Below are 19,144 nucleotides of genomic sequence, written 5' to 3'. Positions count from 1 at the left end.
TATTCATTTTTCTAAATTAACTGACTTAAAACCTGAGAATTATAACACAATGACATTTATTTGAAAAAACGCAACATGTTTCGTCAAGAATGACTTCATCAGGTGACAAGAACATAGAAAGATATTAAAAGACACGAAATTAACATTGACACACTCTAAAGCTATACAATTATAAAGCCATAATATTCGACTGTAAATTACAGTTATTATGAGCTTGAACTACAGTCCGAGTTAAAGTTCTATTGTTGTACACCTGCGCGTGTGTGGAATCACGCAATCTCCAGTATCTAATAGTAGAGTTGAAAGAGTCAGGCAAATTATAGCTAAGATTGTTATTCATGTGAAAAGGGTCCAAGGTGATTTCTTTTGACTCGACAATGCGGCGCTCTACTTCGGACTGTAGTTCAAGCTCATAATAACTGTAATTTACAGTTGAATATTATGGCTTTATAATTGTATAGCTTTAGAGTATGTCAATGTTAATTTCGTGTCTTTTAATATCTTTCTATGTTCTTATCGCCTGATGAAGTCATTCTTGACGAAACATGTTGCGTTTTTTCAAATAAATGTCATTGTGTTATAATTCTCGGGTTTTAAGTCAGTTAATTTAGAAAAATGAACATATCCCAACCCCGAGTTAATAGTACTAATCATATACAGGGTGTTCGGGATAAATTTGACAGTTTCGTAAGGAAAAAGAAAATCTTCTTTGTATCTATTAAATTTAATGAATTGACAAAAAAACATTACAGGCAGAGTTAATTACAATACTATCAACAAGATTTACTCAAAATAACCACCATTAGCATCGATCACAGCTTCAATTCTGCTTCGGAACCTCGAACAAGCTGATGCTACAGTCTCCCTGGGAAGGGCCGCAAAAACTGTTTTAATTTTATCCATTAACTGGGCTTTTGTATTACTGGAAGTGCGATTGGTGTCTTTTTCAACTGCGCCACATACAAAATAATCCATGGGGTTAAGGTCTGGGGAGTTTGGAGGCCAAACATTTGGACTGGTGAAGTCGTAGAAATTTTCAGACAACCATTTTTGACTTTTCCCAGAGGTGTGGCAAGGGGCCGAATCCTGCTGCCATACATACGGCCTACCATTGGCTACCCTTGTTATCCAGGGCTTGACTACAGTTAGCAACTCCACGAACAAAGCCCGAATTCCAATGCCAGGGTTCTTCAACACCTGTTCCTGCAGATTTGCGAGGAATTCTGCTGTACGAACGCAATCAGATCGTCTGCTAGGGATCTTTCTTCTTGCTACATCCTCGTAGTCACCATTGCAAGTCTCTAGTTCATGCCTGATTGTTTTTACTGTATTCAGGGAGCATTGGGCAGCAGTCGTAATATCCTTATTTTGATGGCGGGCACGAATCATCATGATACAAGTTATTCTCTTCCATGATTCAGGTGGGTTCCAGCTATCCATCCTTTCTGACATCTTGTATATGAATGAAGAAGGGTCCAAACTTTTAAATGAAGAGAAGTGTGTGTTAATACATGTAACTTACGGAAAAATATAATTAATTATAAATATGTCAAATTTATCCCAAACACCCTGTATATATATATATATATATATATATATATATATATATATATATATATATATATATATATATATAGGAGGTAAGGGTTTTTTTCGCCCTGAAACTCAAGTTTTTCGTCCCCCAGAACAGGCAAACTGCACACGAACACACACATCTACAGACATAGGACATGCCAGCAGGAGGCATTAAGCTTATCCTCAATACGGTAGTGGTTAAATGTAGAAAAAATCATCGCAACCGCAATGTAATAGAGGAGGGAAGGAATAGTAATAATGAGAATATATATAATGAAGAAATTTTTAAAGATATTGCAGATTGAAGGGTAAAAGTTATTAATAATAATAAAAATATTATTATTATATGGGCACCTCCATGGAGTCTGAAGACTCATCACAGGAGACCCAATCTATCCACACAATCTATCATACCCCTCCTTGAAACCATTAACAGATAAAGCACTCACAATTCACTGTGGCAACCCATTCCATTTATTCACAACTCTCCAAGCAAACAATCTAATCCTCACCCCTACTAACCACATCTTTATTCAACTTCCAGGAATGGCCCCTTGCTCTATCCCATAAAACCCTTTAAGCACCTTAAATGTTTCTATTGTATCCCCTTTTTTTCTCTGATCAACCAACTTCTTCAATATTAGTATGCAAATTATTTATTTTATTCCTCTGGTATTGTTTATATTGCACACTACTAATATGAATATCCACCAACACTTAAGCTTATCGTTATATTCACAAAATGTATGTTCTAACACACCAATTTTCTTCTTTTGTATACGTTACAATTATGTCATCACCCCCCCCCCCACCTTAATGAATCCCACCTAAGTAGACTGTAAACCATAAGATGGTTTACAACTTACCTGGGTGGGATTCACTTAGAAAGAAAAACTTCACTTAAAACCTACATGGGTATTAGCTAGGGTGGTGTATGCTGAGACAACTTCACCATATGTTTCACTAGATAAATAAATGGATGTTTTTTTTCAACTCTGCAATTGAGACAGAAGTTTGGTTCTCAGTGCTTGAACTCTTTGATTTCTTCATGTTGGAGGTTTAATGGAATATTTACAGCACTAGGAAAGGATTAAAACTGATTTTAATGCTTCCAATATTTCGTCTCAGTCTTAGAGGGGAATTAGGTTTGTGGATTTTTGGTAAACTGTATATCTGGAGGGGATGAGATCTGAAAGGACTGAGTTTTTTTGTAATGTCCGGCAGCCAGGAGGATACTTTTTTAAGTAATTTTTTAATTTTTTAACTTGCATTTTTGTGGGATCATGTTCTAGTGGGATGTAGGTAGCACGATCACAGAAAATAATCTCTATTTTTTGATTATATTCCATGCCATTAAGGACAACCTGTGGCATTACCCTCATCTGCTCTGGTGATGATGATACTTTTTTCTTTCCATAATTTTCTGAGAGCAGTGAGTTGGCCAGAAGATAAATTACTTTTTGGAGGTGACGACTGGGCGAGGATATTGACGACATCTAGTCTGATGTAATTAGCTAATCCTCCCCCCCCCCAAGACCTATAGTAGATGTCACTGATGCACCATGCTACAAACTGTCAAAGCAGCTGGCTAGCTCTCTGATCACCCACCCCCCTCACTGGTCTTACTACATCCTATGTAAAAAAATTTACCCATTTTAAAACCTTAATTGAAAATCTAACTTTAAATATTAAAAATAATACAGACATATTTGTAAGCTTTGACATCACCTCATTGTTTACCAATATTCTCTTAAATGACATCTTAACACTCTTAAAAAAACGTTTTTCCTTCTGATATCTTAGAGCTCTTTTTCTCTGCAATCAATTCTGGTTATTTTTCTTGGAAGAACAAAATCTACAAACAGATAGAGGGAACCGCTACGGGTTCCTCGTTCTTCCCCCCCCCCTGCAATTTTTACGAGGAAAATTTTGAAAAACAAGCCATAGACTCGCCCTCTCAAATCTTCTATCAGGCTAAGATATGTAGATGATGTGTTTGCCTCATGGCCCAGACACATTAGACTCCTTCCTCAGTCACCTCAACAGCCCACATCCAAGAATCCAGTTTACAATTGAAAAGGAAAATAACAATAGTTTATCCTTCCTAGACACCTTAGTAACATGCCATCCTAATGGTGGCATGTTACTTTTCCACAATATTTTCTCTGTATATAGAAAAACCACTCACACAGGCAGATATATTCTCAAACTCTCCCATCACCCCTCTCAACAATATGGCATTATTAAAACTCTAACCAATAGAGCCCACAATCTTTGTTCCAGTGGAACCTCCCTTTCAACTGAACTCAACCACATACACAACACCTTCCTTTTCAATGGCTACAGCAATTACAGAATTTAAAAAAACAATCAGTTCCTCTCCCATTCCTCGGTCATTTCAGAAATGCCATCACCATACCCTACATCTGTGGCACATCATAAAAATAGCCAGGTTCTTAAAAAAAGTACAACCTCCACACAGTGTTTAAGCCCCACCATAAACTGGCTACCCTTATCCTTTCTACCAAAAATCAGCTCCCTCCTCTCTAGGTGCCTGGAGTTTATAAAGTACGTTGTTCCTGCAAGCTAGCTTACTGCGGACAGACAGGTAGATCAGCAACCATCCATTTAAAAAAACGCAAATCATACATCTTAAATCACGACTATGGTCAATCTGGCCTTGCAGACCATGTTTTGAATATAACCCACAGGATCTCCTGGAAAAAACCACCATGCTCCACCATAGTAAATTCAAAAAAGAAAGACTGTTTTAAGAATCTGCGGTGGCACTCAGAAATCAACCAAATTTAAATAAATATGGTTGCATAAAACTTCCCAAAATTTGGGAAACATTAATTATCAGAGATCCCGCTTTACATTCTAGGCCACTTACAAATGCCTATAAAGGGTGCACTACCTAGATGGGACTTTAGAGTCACTCATATGTTTCACTTAGTATTGTGTTGTATTTGAGTATGTGTTACAATAGTTTTTTGTAATCCCTGAAGATGTCTCAGTGACTGAGATGAAATATTAGAAGCATTAAAATCAGTTTTAATCCTTTCCTAGTGTGGTAAATATTCCATTAAACCTCCAACATGATATCCTCACAGCACTTAAGCCTGAAAACAAAGATTCTTTAGTTTCTTCTTGAATAATATTTTAGTAACTAAGTTTACAGCTAACCTCTAAAACTGCTTTATTATACAAAGAATACTTGCATTCATTGTAAACATTTCTTACATATTTTTCTTTTCTACAATATTTATCTTCATCCTGCTTAAAACTAAGTAATGATCACTTTGTTTCGACCTAAAACACTGTGATGATATCACTATCAATGATAAATAATTGAGATTATTTTTTCCCTTGTATCTTCTCTCCATGTGTGAATTTGTGCACCTCTTTACATCGAAGCATTGTTTTAGTGATGATTAGTCCATGTCCTGAACACAAATTGAAAAGGTGCTTGCCTCTATTATTAAATTGGCCCTTTCCCCAAATTTCCCCTAAACATTTTATATGCCTGGGATTCATCTCCTACCCTGTTTTAGATCCCCAACAAGCAGCATCTTTTTCATTATGTTTATGTCTGTTGCCTTCTTTAATGATTTGAAAAATTTCTCCACTTCTTCTTTAGAACCTTCTGTGGGTCATAGCAACAATTATGAAATACCCATTTTGAAATTTGCTCAAACATCTCTACTTGAAATTACCTGCTTAACAAGAAGTCTATCTTCGTGCTTGGTTTTGAATGCTATTGCATTGCCTTCCTTTTCCTTGATTACTATTGCCTGAATATAACAGCTTATATTTATTACTTGGTAGGATCTCTGATTTTAGTCTTCTACATCTCAGTAACACCAATTATGTCTATGCAGTACTTCTCTAGTTCTTCTACCAGTTCAACTTCTTTTTTGTTGATGCTTCTTGGACTTATTTTAAATTCTGCAAATGTTCAGTTTGTTCTAGTAGGTGATTTTTTCACTGTTCATACTGGTTCCTTAAGAAAAATAGAAGAGCTACTGTTTAACCAGGCAACACCCAGCAGGCATGAAATTTCATCTAGTTGTAGCAAATTTGTTTCTGGTTTAAGCCAATACAGAATATTATTACTATGTCCACTATGTCCCAAACTGCCAGTCCCTCCTCATTGATTTGGTATCCAGTAGATACCTACTAAAGTGGTGCACTATGTGAAGGTCAGGATTAGCCATTAGGTCAGAAGTGTTAGTCAGTTATGCACATTCCTTAAATGCTATGCAAGGTCTCCTCCTAGTTGTCTAAATGTCTCAATAAATTTCATTAACAATTAGATAAAGCCAAATATGTGTGCTATTCTGATCCAATGTGTATATAGTTTTTATTTATTTATTATTTTTAATGCAATAAGAGAGAAACTCAGGCTCAGTGAACAGTCAAACTTCAGTAACTTTCAACTGAAGTTCTCTTCATATTACTATCAATACTTTATATAAAGAAAGAGGCACAATATAATTTCATTACAGAAAATAATAAATTATCAGTATTCAAATTCTTCACAGTATAAAAGTAATAATATATACAAATATATGAACTCAGATAATCAGATGTACCAGCATGCAATAGAAAAATCTATTATAAAAACTTGGATTATATTGAGAAATTTGGAGGGAAAAAATCATCAAAAGCCAATTATAGTAGTAACGAGTAAAATCGTTTTTAAAAAAATTTCAAAGTAATACAGAGAAATTAAAATAATTTCAAATAAAGGCATCTTATACTACCTGTACATAAGAATGAAGTATATCAGTTTTCCCAGCTTCATGAATGCTGTGCACAATATGAATAAGAACTCTGATGGTATTAAGAGAAACCTCTTCACTAGCAGTTGCAACCAAAAGATGAAAAAGTTGATTTAAAGCTGTAGGCAAGAAGTTAATAATAGTACTGACATCCACAGCATGAAGTGCCTATTTTGAAATGAATAGGGAAAAAATGCAAACAATGTTTCATTTATAATGCAAACTAGAAAATAATTGATTAAAACACACACACGTTAGTGTTAATTTAACTTAAATAATAATTTGTGGTAATTACAGCCCTTAAGACCCACAACGTGCCAAGTGTCCTCGGCTTGTGTAACATTATTCATTATAAAATATTAATACCAGAAACACATTTAATATTTTTATTGTAAAATTTTTGGCCAAGTTTCATAGCCATTGTCAATACAGTTATAGGAAAACTCAAAAAAGAACAATTTCATTGAAAGCACGTGATATTATGTGCAATATCAGCTGCAGGAGAATAGCTTCATCAGCATCAGTTTCATGATAATGCTTTAGGATTATAGGGAATCGTGTAGCTGTATCTTGTGATCTAGCTATATACATAGAGGCCTGGACTAATGGATGGTTTGAGAAACAGAGTTCTGTTTCCCAATGATCCTATGTTGATTGGATGTCCACACTAAGCACAGAATCAACATTGTGACTTTGAGTCAGCCCAGAACCACCCAGTTGCCTAACAAGATGTGAATTGGCCAAGGGCAGAAATGTAGCAGACAAAAGCTTCTGCACTGTACAGTAGTGGGATCACTTCTGTGAATAGGCATTGAGGAATAGCCAGGACAACATAACCAGACCACATCTCCATAGTGCAATTGGAAGAACAATGGTATGTTGTTCCCTTTGATTGGAAAAGGCCTGAGTTCGATTCTTGTTGTGATAAGAAGAATCTTTATATGCTATTTTAATTCAAGGCAAGTTAGCAGATCTCATACAGAGGTAGTAGTGTTATTTCTCCCAGAAACTTTTCATTTGCATATAGGCAATTCAGCCATTAAAGCACACGCAATTTACAGACAAAAAAAAATATTGGTGGTGGTGATGATGATGATGGGCAGTAGATGGTAGTTGTGTGTAATGGGAGAGTTAAACTAGGGGTGAAATGTGTAGAAGATTGGAATGCTCTCCTATAATGAGTCCTTGAACTCCTTGGAAGTGTCACATAATAATAAGTGCAAAGTTTATGCCTAAATGTGTGTGTGTGTGTGTGTGTGTGTGTGTTCTGGATGGTTTGCTTGGCTGTAGGCTGAAAAAACAAAGTTTCCAGAAAGAATATCCCTGTCACCTGCATACAAAGCAAGGTAACTCACCCTCAATATGGGTTCTTCACACCCCAAGGAGGTTTTAAACACAGGCCTTGAATCAAAGCACATTGTTGAAAACCAACAGAGGCACGAAGGCAGTGAATTTAACTTAAAATGTAAGTAAACACAGGGCTGTTATAAAAACTGCCTGTTTATATAACCAAACCCCAAACATACATGCAGAAGTGCATGCACACATCCTACATACCAAATCTAATAAAATATCTGAGGTCAAGCAAAAAAGGCCGACTTTATGTATATTTCATCACTCCACTCAAAAGTGAAAGATTCTTCTTTCTTATTCTGAGTTTATCATACTCTTCATGAGAACAATCATTTACCATCTTATAGTAGAATTACTAAGTGAACACTTTGAAAGAGTATATCATCGGCGGTGATATTGCAGGAATGAGGGAACCAATGGATTATACAGGAATTGAGGTAAATAGTATATTACAGAACCTTAATGTGAATATATCTGTGGAATTGGACGGTATACCAGCTCGAATCTTACATAAAGAAGCAAAGGAATTGTCAGTGCCCTTGACCATATTGTTTAATTTAAGTCTCGGCTCTGAGCTAGTCCCGAGGGGGTGGAAAGAGGGGAAAATAGTTCCATTGCATAAAGGAGGCTCCAAGACTGCTGTTGCAAATTACCAACCGATCAGCATATCAGGAGTCATTGTCAAGGTATTGGAGAAGTTAGTCAAGAGCAAAATACAGGAATGAATAGATGGAAATGGGATACTATATGAGGGGGGGGCAGCATGGTTTTGTGAGGGTTAGATCTTGCCTCAGTAACTTGCTCATGTTTTATAATACAGTGACAGCTGAATTGGATAAGGGTAATGGGTTTACAGTGATACTGCTGGACTTTGCTAAGGCCTTTGACAGGATACCACATGGAATTCTAATCAGTAAACTGCAGCACATGGGGATGGATATAGGGTTGGTGAGATGTATAGGAGGGTAGTTGATGGAGAGATATCAAGAATAGTTTATTCAGGAGTAGAGTCCAAAACAAGGCCTGTGACTAGTGGTATGCTGCAGGGTTCTGTTCTTGGACCATTGCTATTTAATTTGTTCATTAATGATACAGGAAAGGATATGAGAGGAACTGTTCATTTATTTGCTGATGATACAAAGTTGGGTAGAGCAATAGTGAATACACATGATGTCAAAATTTTGCAGGATGATTTGGATAGATTGGCAGACTGGACTAAGGAGAATGGATGTCAGCTGAATGTAGCAAAGTGTAAGGTTATGCATTTTGGGCTGAAAAGATTACCAGCAGTATACCACATTGGTGGAACCTGTACTTCAGGAAATTGATGAAGCCAGAGATTTGAGAGTGATGGCAGATAGGGAGTTGAAGTTTATGGGCCACACAGCAAAAGTGGCTAAATCGCTCATCAGATCACTTGGTTACTGAAGAATACTTTGATGAGCAGAGACAAGCAGGTTATTGCTCCTCTTTATCGAGCCTTGATAAGACCCCATCTTGACTACTGTGTGCATATTTGGGCACCAAGTTTTCTTGGTGATGGGAGGAGGTAGAGAGGATCCAGAGGCGAGTGACCAAGATGGTAGCTGGTCTATGGAGTGTACCTTACGAGAACAGGTTGAAGATCTGTGGCTTACAGAAATTGGTTGATAGGCAGAAAAGAGGTGTTATAATTGAGACATTCAAATTGCTCAGGGGTTTTTACAAGATTAATACAGAGGAAATTTTTCAGAACAGGTCTGTGGTGGGAGAACTAGGGGCCATCCATTGAAACTGAGCAAGAGTGTTAGCAAGGGTGTTAGAACTAGGTATTTTACTTGGAGAGTGGTGAATGAGTGAATAAGCTGCCAGAGTCTGTTGTGGGTGCCATGACTGTGAATGAGTTTAAAGCAAAGTTTGATAGATACTGTGTGAATGCTGAATAGTTCTTGATGTTTAGGGCCTCTCTCGATGAGTCTAAGGACTCCTTGGAGTTGCCCATAATAATAATAACCAAACTAGACAGTCACTTGTATGCCTGAAATATAATCATTATGTATGTTATCATCTCTTGAACAGAAAAGTAATTTCCATGAATTGCCAAATCTTGTACCACAGATGCAAATATGCTCAGTGAAAAATTTTAATGAAGACCCACCTATGATGGAATTTATAAGGAATTATCATCATCATCATCATCAAATTCCTGCCATGTACCCTCAAGGGGTGTACAGGATATGACAGTACTACATGAAAAAATTACATCATTACTAACTTCCTATCTACAATTTTCCTCCAAATCAGTCTGTTACTTGTGAAGACTCCAACATTATCAGATCTTATATTTCTATCGTCTAAGGCACTTTGTACCGTATCAATCCACCTATATCTTGGTCTTCCTCTGGGTCGTTTTCCTGCCAACCTGGCAGAGAACACTTGTTTTGCTAATCTTTCCTCTCCCATTCTATTTAAGTGACCATACCATCTGAGATTAGCTCTGCTAACGCATTCGTGGATGCTGACAATGTCAAGTTCTTTTCTAATATCCTCATTTTTAATATGATATTGCCATTGATGCCATCTGTTCACGCCTCTAATCTTTCTCAGGACTCTCATATCTGCGGTCTCTAGTCTTTGGTCAAGTGTTTTACTTCTGACCCAGCTCTCAGATCCATAAGTTAAAATTGGTTTGAACACAGTCTTGTATACAGCTAATTTAGTGTTCCGACTAATTTCTTTCTTATTCCATATGAATTTATTCAATTGACTTCCCACGATACCAGCTTTGCTGATTCTGTTGTCTATTTCTATATTTAGTTTACCATCTTCAGTAAAAATTGTGCCTAAGTAGCTGAAATGTTTTACTTGTTCCACAGGTTCTCCATTCACAACACAGTTGACATTTTCAATGATTCTGCCTATTTTCATTGTCTTTGTCTTTTTATTGCTGACCTTCATACCGTATCTATTACAACAGCTATTCAATTTAGTCAGAGAATCTTGCAGACTTGTAGCGGATTTATTTAGAAGTATAACATCATCCGCATAAAGCAAAGAGCTGACATTAACATTTCCAATTTTGATATCAGGTTTAATACCACATTCCTTCATAATGTGATCCATATAGATAATGAATAACAGAGGGGATAATGTACATCCTTGTCTCACACCAGATTTAACATTAAACCATCTTCCTGTACTTCCTTCAATTCTAACTGCTGACTCACAACTCAAATAAAGACTAAGTATTGCTTGATATAATGCCCCATTGACACCATATAACTGCAGCGTATTGAATAGCTTCTCTCTTGGCACCTTGTCATATGCCTTTTCCAAATCGACAAAACTTAAATACAGATCTTTGTTATATTCCCATGCTTTCTCGACTATTTGTCGTAACGTGAAGATCTGATCCTGACAGCCTCTATTTGGCCTGAATCCAGCTTGTTCTTCACCAAGCTTTTCTTCCACAATTCTTCTCAACTGTTTCTCAAGTATACTTGCATAGATCTTGCCAGGAACACTCAGTAGGGAAATACCTCTGTAATTCTCACATTCAGTTTATTTCCCTTTTTATATATGGGTACTATTAGAGCTCTACTCCAATCATCAGGAATTCGTCCCTCTGTCCAGGCTTTCTGAACTATGCAGTGCAGCCACTGTAAGACTCTTATACCACCATACTTCAGCATTTCTGGTCGAATATCATCTACTCCTGCTGCCTTTCCACATTTCAAGCCTTTGATGGCTTTTTCTACTTCAAGTATGGATATGTATTCCTGACTGCATGCCTGGTCAGTGTTTTTTATCACTGTGCTGTCATCACTGCTTGTTTCATTTAGCAGTTTTTCAAAGTAATATAAGGAATTATTAATTTAATAATTACTAATAATTTAATTAATATTAAATTATTAGTAATTTAATATTAATTAAAAGCATTGCTTAACTTCGAATTATTTTACATGGCAAAAAACCTATACTACAAACAACTTACTGGATTATCCATGGGTAGCCTTCTCTCTCCTTTTTGCACGACCTATTCTTAGAAAATTTGTAAACTCAAATTTTATCCCAAATTACCCCTAAACCAACCAGATGGTTTAGGTATGTTGACGACATCTTCATCATTTGAAATCACAAAAAAGAAGAACTAATGGATTATCTAAACAAAATTAATTGCTTCCACAACACTATCAAGTTCACATTGGAACTAGAAAAAGATAATAAACTTCCATTCCTAGACGTCCTTATTAAGAAACAAACTGACAATAGCATCAACCTGTCGGTATATAGAAAACCTACTAACACTGGACATTACCTCCATTTCGACTCGTCTCACCACATATCCCAGGAACTCAGCATTATCCATTTGCTTAAAAAAAGAGCTATATAGTGCACCACAGACCCGGCAACTTACAAGAAGAATTAATGAAAATATCCAGAGATCTATCCCTAAATGGCTACCCTACAAGACTCATCAACAAGATTCTCTTTAATGAGATACCACAAAGACAACGAGATGAAACCCAATACATTAGCTCTATAACAATTCCATTTGTCAGTACCATATCCAAAAAATTAGTTCTTCTTCTAAAACCATACAATATCAGAGTAGCCTTCAAATCTATTGAGACCATTCAAAAGTTTATAAGATCCCCGAAAGATAGCCATCCTTTCTACAAATACTCTGGAATTTACAGCATACCCTGTTCATGCGGCATCAATTACATCGGACAGACATCTAGAAGTTTTGAAACAAGAAAGAAAGAACATATAGGCTATGTAAGGAATAACAGACAAGATATATTAGGCCTTTCTTCCCACTTCGCCTCTATCAACTATAATATTGAATGGGATATAAGTCATATGCCTTACATAGAAGAGAACTATCATTCCAGAACATTCAAAGAAGCTGCTACAGTCGCCCGTTCAACAGGTAACTTAAATAAGAATCAAGGCCTAATCCTACCAGATATACTGAAAACTTTAATCAGATCATTCAACCAAAAAGAAATGAACTTTCATGAAAATTACAATAAATATCTCAAGCACAGTGATAACTATATAATTTTTAGAATTGTCAGATAGTTTCCTAGTTTTTGTTACTTTCCATTGCTTACCAGTGTATCCCTAAAAATGCTGACAGATATTAGTCAGTGAAACTAGTCGGACATTAAAATTATTTACTTGACTAACATACCGAATTAAGTCTTTAATTTATTAATTTAATTAATAATTGTTTTTTTTTTAGATTATAACTGCTTTACCAATATTATTATTATGCGACACTTCCAAAGAGTCCAAAGGCTCATTGAGGGAGGGCATCTACCCTACCCACTCAGTCTGCCAACCACAACAAACTGCAACTACCATCATCATCTACACCATCGCCAACACCACTACTATTTTTCACAGACAATTGTAAACATCCATGCCCATGGCAGGATTTGAACCCACAGCCTTTTGGCTAGAGAGCAGATACGCTAACTACTTGGCCAACCAGCCGGCATTATTATAATATTCATATTATAATAATGCATTATTATAATATATAATATGTATTATTCAGCATATGTGAAAGTTTTATGGAAATAATTATGTCAATTTAGAACCAACAACTGTTGGTTTACAACTAACTAAATAAGAAAAATATTTATGGTGAGCTATGAGAATTTAAGTGAAAAGGAGATAAAGGCTGCTTGAGCACTGATTAAGAGCTACTTAACAATACTAATGTGTGACTGTATTCCAGAGGCAGGTTGAAAGACTGAATAAGGTAGGTGGCAAAATGAAGAATTCAGAGACATGAAGTCTGGAAGAGGAAGAAGAAGAAGAAGCACAAGTAAAATACTGGAAATAATCAGTTTCATCAAGAGTACAAAGAACAGTAAGGTGGTTCAGTTGTCAAGGTCAGCAAAAGTGTAACATGGAAAAAAATTAGTCAATAAAGCTAAGAAAAACCCTAGAGCATTCTTTTGATATATAGCAAATAGATGAAAGGTTATGATAACATGATATTAATGGATAAAAATTGCAAATTGGTAAATGTTGCAGAGGGTGTAGGCGAAATCCAGTCAGTAATTGATCAGGTTTCATCCTAAAGGGTGATATTGTCAAAAGTTATAGTGTGGAGAGAACTGACAGATGTTTAAACAATTAAAGAGATATATGAGGAAAAAGTAAACTTGATGTGAATAAGGCAATAGGGACTTGATGACGTATCACTGTAAGTCTTAAGAAAATGTTCCAAGGCTTTAATAGCACCTTAGGCATACCTGTTTAACAAGATTCCTTGCAACAAGTTAAGTTCCAAAAGTGGAACTAGAACAAAATTGTTACACTTCATGAAGAAGGTAATGAGACTGAATCTTAGAACTATAAGCCAGTCTGAGTTGCAGCTGATGAGAGATATGATACAAAAGTCAGAATGTCACAGCTACATTAATGATATATTATTATTATGCTAAGATCCCATGGAGCCAAGACTCATCTAGGAGGTCCCTCTGTCATGCACACAACTCATCATACCTAGCTTTAAACAAATTCAAATTAGCCACTGTCTAGCATTTTCAAGGCTTTAGTGGTGTGAAAACAAATGCATCAAGTTACATGAAAACATACACTTTAGTAACTGCTAGGCCGTTACATTTGATAATTCATGTTTGATGGCATGCATGCATTCGAATGCTTCAGTCAGAATCCGGTACATGACCACGTGTTGTATAATTTTTCGCATATTGTAGTTCTGTTGAGCTGAAAGAATTGATGAGATATTTCCATGTCTTTAAGAATAGCACCATGATTTCTATTTAAATTATTGCCTGTGTGTAGCACCATTGCTGCTTCTTTGAAGGTTCTCTGTCTGCAGTCATTCTAGCTGTAAGGCATAGAACTGTTTTTCCAATCTATAACATGATTTGATGTTGAGAAATGATGAGCTAAACCAGATGTGATGATTCTATTGTGATTGACATCCTCCACATGTTCCTTCTGCCTTATTTCAAAACTTCTAGAGGTCTGTCCAATGTAAGAAAGGCCACACGTGCATGGAATTTCATATACTCCAGGAAATTTGAAGAAAGGTACCTCATCTTTGGGTGATCTTAAGACTTGTCTGATCGTGTTGGTTTAAAAACTACTCTGATGTTATGAGCTTTTAACATTCCCGCCAATTTTGTGGATACTGAATTAATCAATTAATCTAACATTTTAAACAAATTGCATTTTAAAGACAACCCCCAACAATGTGGAACAGAGTTCCAATATATGTCCACAGCTGTCATTCCATATATTAATTCAGTATCCACAAAATTGGCGAGAATGTTAAAAGCTCATAACATCAGAGTAATTTTTAAATCAACTACCACGATCAGACAAGTCTTAAGATCACCCAAAGATGAGGCATCTTTCTTCAAATTTCCTGGAGTATATGAAATTCCATGCATGTGTGGCCTTTCTTACATTGGACAGCCCTCTAGAAGTTTTGAAATAAGACAGAAGGAACATGTGGGAGATGTCAATCACAATAGAATCATCACATCTGGTTTAGCTAATCATTTCTCAACATCAAATCACGTTACAGATTGAAAAAACAGTTCTATGCCTTACAGCGAGAATGACTGCAGACAGAGAACTTTCAAAGAAGTAGCAGTGGTGCTACGCACAGGCAATAATTTAAATAGAAATCATGGTGCTATTCTTAAAGACATGGAAATATCTCATCAATTCTCTCAGCTCAACAGAACTACAATATGCGAAAAACTACACAACACGTGGTCATGTACCAGATTCTGACTGAAGCATTTGAACGCATGCATGCCATCAAACACGAATTATCAAATGTAACAGCCTAGCAGTTACTAAAGTGTATGTTTTCATGTAACTTGATGCATTTGTTTTCACACCAGTACAGCCTTGAAAATGCTAGACAGTGGCTAGCGAAACTTGTTGGCTCTTTGTATTTGTAATCATTAAATCTTATGGTCTTTTAACAATAAAAGTTCTTAGTTTTAACACATTAGACCACACATTCAAATTCTCAGACAACACATTCCAATCATTCACACTCTGCATATACAAAACCTGCTCCTCACTCCCATGTTCACACCCTCCTTATACAGCTTCCAGGGATGATCTCCCACCATTTTATGAAAAACCTCTTCAACATTGATCCTACAACAACCCATTACCAACTAGTACATCTTTATCATATCACCCCTTTTCCTCCTTCCAGATATCAGAAACTACCTTAGTCAATCACCTTTGAAAACCAGGTGACCAAATCTGTGCACAGTAGTCCATATGTAGCCTAATCAAGGCCTTACAATGGAAGAAGAATCTCCTTACTTCTACAAGCAAGTGTCCTCTGCGTCATTCCCAGAATTTGTTGTGTTGTCCTCACAATTTTGGATCTAAATTTTAGATCCTTATCCATCATCACCCCACAAGATCTCTTATTTCTTCCACCTCCAACAATATATCCCACAACAAGCATAAATTCTACATCCCATTTTAAAACATTATATTTCACAACATTGAACTGGCATCCACACATCTGTGCCCATTCACTCAGTCTAGGCTACCATATCAGTTCTACTCCTCATAGTTCATCTCAACATATTTAAACTGCAATGGCTCTCAAACAAACCCATGAGGGACACTACTGGTGACTTTCCTGTTCTGGGATATTGCTCCCCATACACAACTTGCCGATACCTATCAGCAAGTTGTATATGGGGGGAGCCAAGCTCCAATCTAATGCACTAGTCTAATATCCAAATCCCATCCGCTCTAGTGTGATTATCAACTTATGTGGTAATCTATCAAAAGCCTTTGCAAAATCTAAGTATACTACTGTGTATTCATTCCCTTTGTGCAATGAAGCCATCACCTTATTGTAATAAGTAAGTAGATTACTAGAACATGACCTCCCTTTAGCAAATTCATGCTGTCCATCAAATATAATACCACTGTTGTCAACCCAATTCTGGATCCTATTTCTCACTAGCCTCTCCAACACAACTGACACACAGACAGGCTATAATTTGATGCTTGAGTTCTGTCCGCTCCCTTATGAAGCAGCACGATCTTGACTTCCTTCCACTCCTCTGGAACTTGATCCAGTGTAAGACTCATATTAAACAAATATGTCAAGGCAGATGCTAACTCCCTGACACATTCCTTCAAAATATGTGGTGATATATTATCAAGTCCTACAGCCTTATTAACATCAAGTTTGCTCAATTCCCCATATGCCACTTGCTCACGTAGTCAGTCTCTCTTCCTCATCATCGACTGCTCTCAAACTCTCCATGATGTCCCATTTACAAGAATGAAAGACCTTTATAAACTGTTCATTAAATATCTCAACTATATCCTCTGCAGCATTTGTTCTTATACCATTTTCTCCAATCAATGTCATCCATCCATAATCGTTCTTATTTTTGCTAGCTACATATTGAAAGAACTCCCTAGGATTCTTTTTTTTTTTTTTTTTTTTTTTTGGCTTCATTAGCTAACTGCTGCTCACACTTCACTTTTGCTCTCCTTGCTTGTTCTTTGTAATCATCATAGAATTTACTATTATCACTTCTCTTATGTTGCCTCCATAATGCCTTTTTCTCTGTATTGCATGCTTAATCTCTTCATCCATCCATTTTACACCTACATTATTTAACCTTCTGACCCTTGGAATCCATTTAGACATTGCTTCTACTAGACGGCTCATGAATATCACACAAGCAGCATTGCTCTCCTTTCCAGTCAAATTCTCATTCCATGCTACACTTCCAAACTGTCTCCTGAGCTTTTCATAAATCACCAGCCTTGTCATTCCACATATACTCATATTAAATTGGGTTAACTGGAGATATGCAACTGTTTACTGATAAAGAAAAATTAGACAATGATGAGTACTGGACACACAGGAGTGTTTGAACAGATTCTAAGTGGGCAAGTTGGAGTTATCAATTCGATGTCACAAAGTATAAAGACTTAAGATTTGGTTGGCAAAGCATGGGATGCAAGTATAAAATTTATGGAAACATTTTTGAAGGGAGTGAAGGAAATGAGAAATCTAGGAGTGGTGGGAGACAGGGACCTGAACTTTAGGGGTCACACCACTCACTTGTGAAATCATCACACTGGATTAAGGCAATGATGAAAATCAGTAATCCATGGCGATCATGGATTACTGAGCACATGGTTGCTTGGTTTTCATAGGGATGAACAAGGCTACCCCGTGGACAAGACACCTTTGTTCAAATTTTATTTCAGCACCCCCATAAAATAGATTTTGCAAATCAAAATTAAATGTTAAATGAAATAGCTTCCTTCCTGATAAGGCGCCTTTGTGTGGGGCACAACCTGTACACTGAGGCAGCCCTGGGGAAGAATATATGATGGAAAAGTGAGAAAAAATTGACTAAGGTAGTTTCTGGTCTGTGGAATGTGTGATGAGGACAGACTGGGAGAGTGTCATTTGCAGTCCCAACAAATAGCAGGAAGAGTAAGGGGAATATGATCGAGACATATAATGGGAGGGGGGGGGGTATAAGCTGTGACTAGGCTTATGTTGGTGTCACAGAATGGCAGGAGACAAGATAGAAAAAGCAATCATTCCTGAAACTGTATAAAGAGAGTGTGAGCAAGGGATGAGGAGTATGTTCTTTGAAAGGAGAGCAGATGGTAAATGGAATACATTGCCTGATACTGTGGTGAATGTAGAAACATCGAATGAATTTCAGGCATTTGATGAACTTTGTGCTTGACAGAGGGGGTCCTCCCATGATGAGATGAGTCTTTTGACTCATTGGAGGTCTGGTGCTAATAATAATAAAGCCTGGTAACTTATAGCACATTTGGTATGGTAGGTGGACTATGGATTATATAATTCAAACCTCCAGTAAGTATGCTAGCAGTCTCACATTGGGTATTAAAGTTGTCTACCAACTAAACACTTTAACATCTGCATCATAACGAGTTTTAAATCCACAATCTGTTGATTTCAGAGCAAGGAACAACATCCACTCAACAACTGACATCATAGATGTTCCTTGGACTTAGTCTTTTATGAATCTATGATCTTGGACTTTTGCTTTATTCAGCAAAATAAGATGATGTTATTTTCCACTTTATTTCACAAGTTGCTGTGGACAAAAAAAATTCCATTTCCCAATTATTTATGAAATCTGAAAAAATTATCATATGTCACCATTACAGGGAAATAATAGTATATGTTTTATATATGAATACTTGGTTAACTTGTTGAATAAAATAATTTATTTTATTTAGACAAAAAATAAAATTATGTTTAGATCTCATTTAAGTTCAGTGAGCATGTCCTTTAATTATTGAAATTATATGTTTTAAATGGTATCAGAAAAATGATATTAATTGACTCATATTGATTCAGCTTGCAAAGTTTTCCATAGCATTGACCAATGCACTTGTCA

General features: G+C 36.4%; 1 protein-coding gene and 1 non-coding gene across 2 annotated transcripts in view; one reads left to right on the top strand and one right to left on the bottom strand.

Moving 5' to 3' along the window:
• Positions 1–19,144, bottom strand: part of Ziz (dedicator of cytokinesis protein Ziz) — an 826,359-nt gene that overhangs the window by 353,058 nt on the left and 454,157 nt on the right. The window contains exon 24 of the mRNA XM_090414187.1: positions 6,342–6,527. Coding sequence (XP_090270313.1) covers positions 6,342–6,527 — 186 coding nt within the window. The remainder of the gene's footprint in view (positions 1–6,341; positions 6,528–19,144) is intronic.
• LOC150093238 (signal recognition particle RNA) lies at positions 6,922–7,205 on the top strand. The gene has a single exon (XR_016550472.1).

Source organism: Typopeltis vanoorti, chromosome 24, assembly GCF_054136105.1.
Source record: "Typopeltis vanoorti isolate ZY-2024b chromosome 24, IOZ_Tvanoo_1.0, whole genome shotgun sequence".
In the NCBI taxonomy this organism is placed as follows: Eukaryota; Metazoa; Arthropoda; class Arachnida; order Uropygi; family Thelyphonidae; genus Typopeltis; species Typopeltis vanoorti.
Note: the sequence above shows the minus strand (reverse complement) of the source record. Positions and strands in the feature narration are given on the sequence as shown.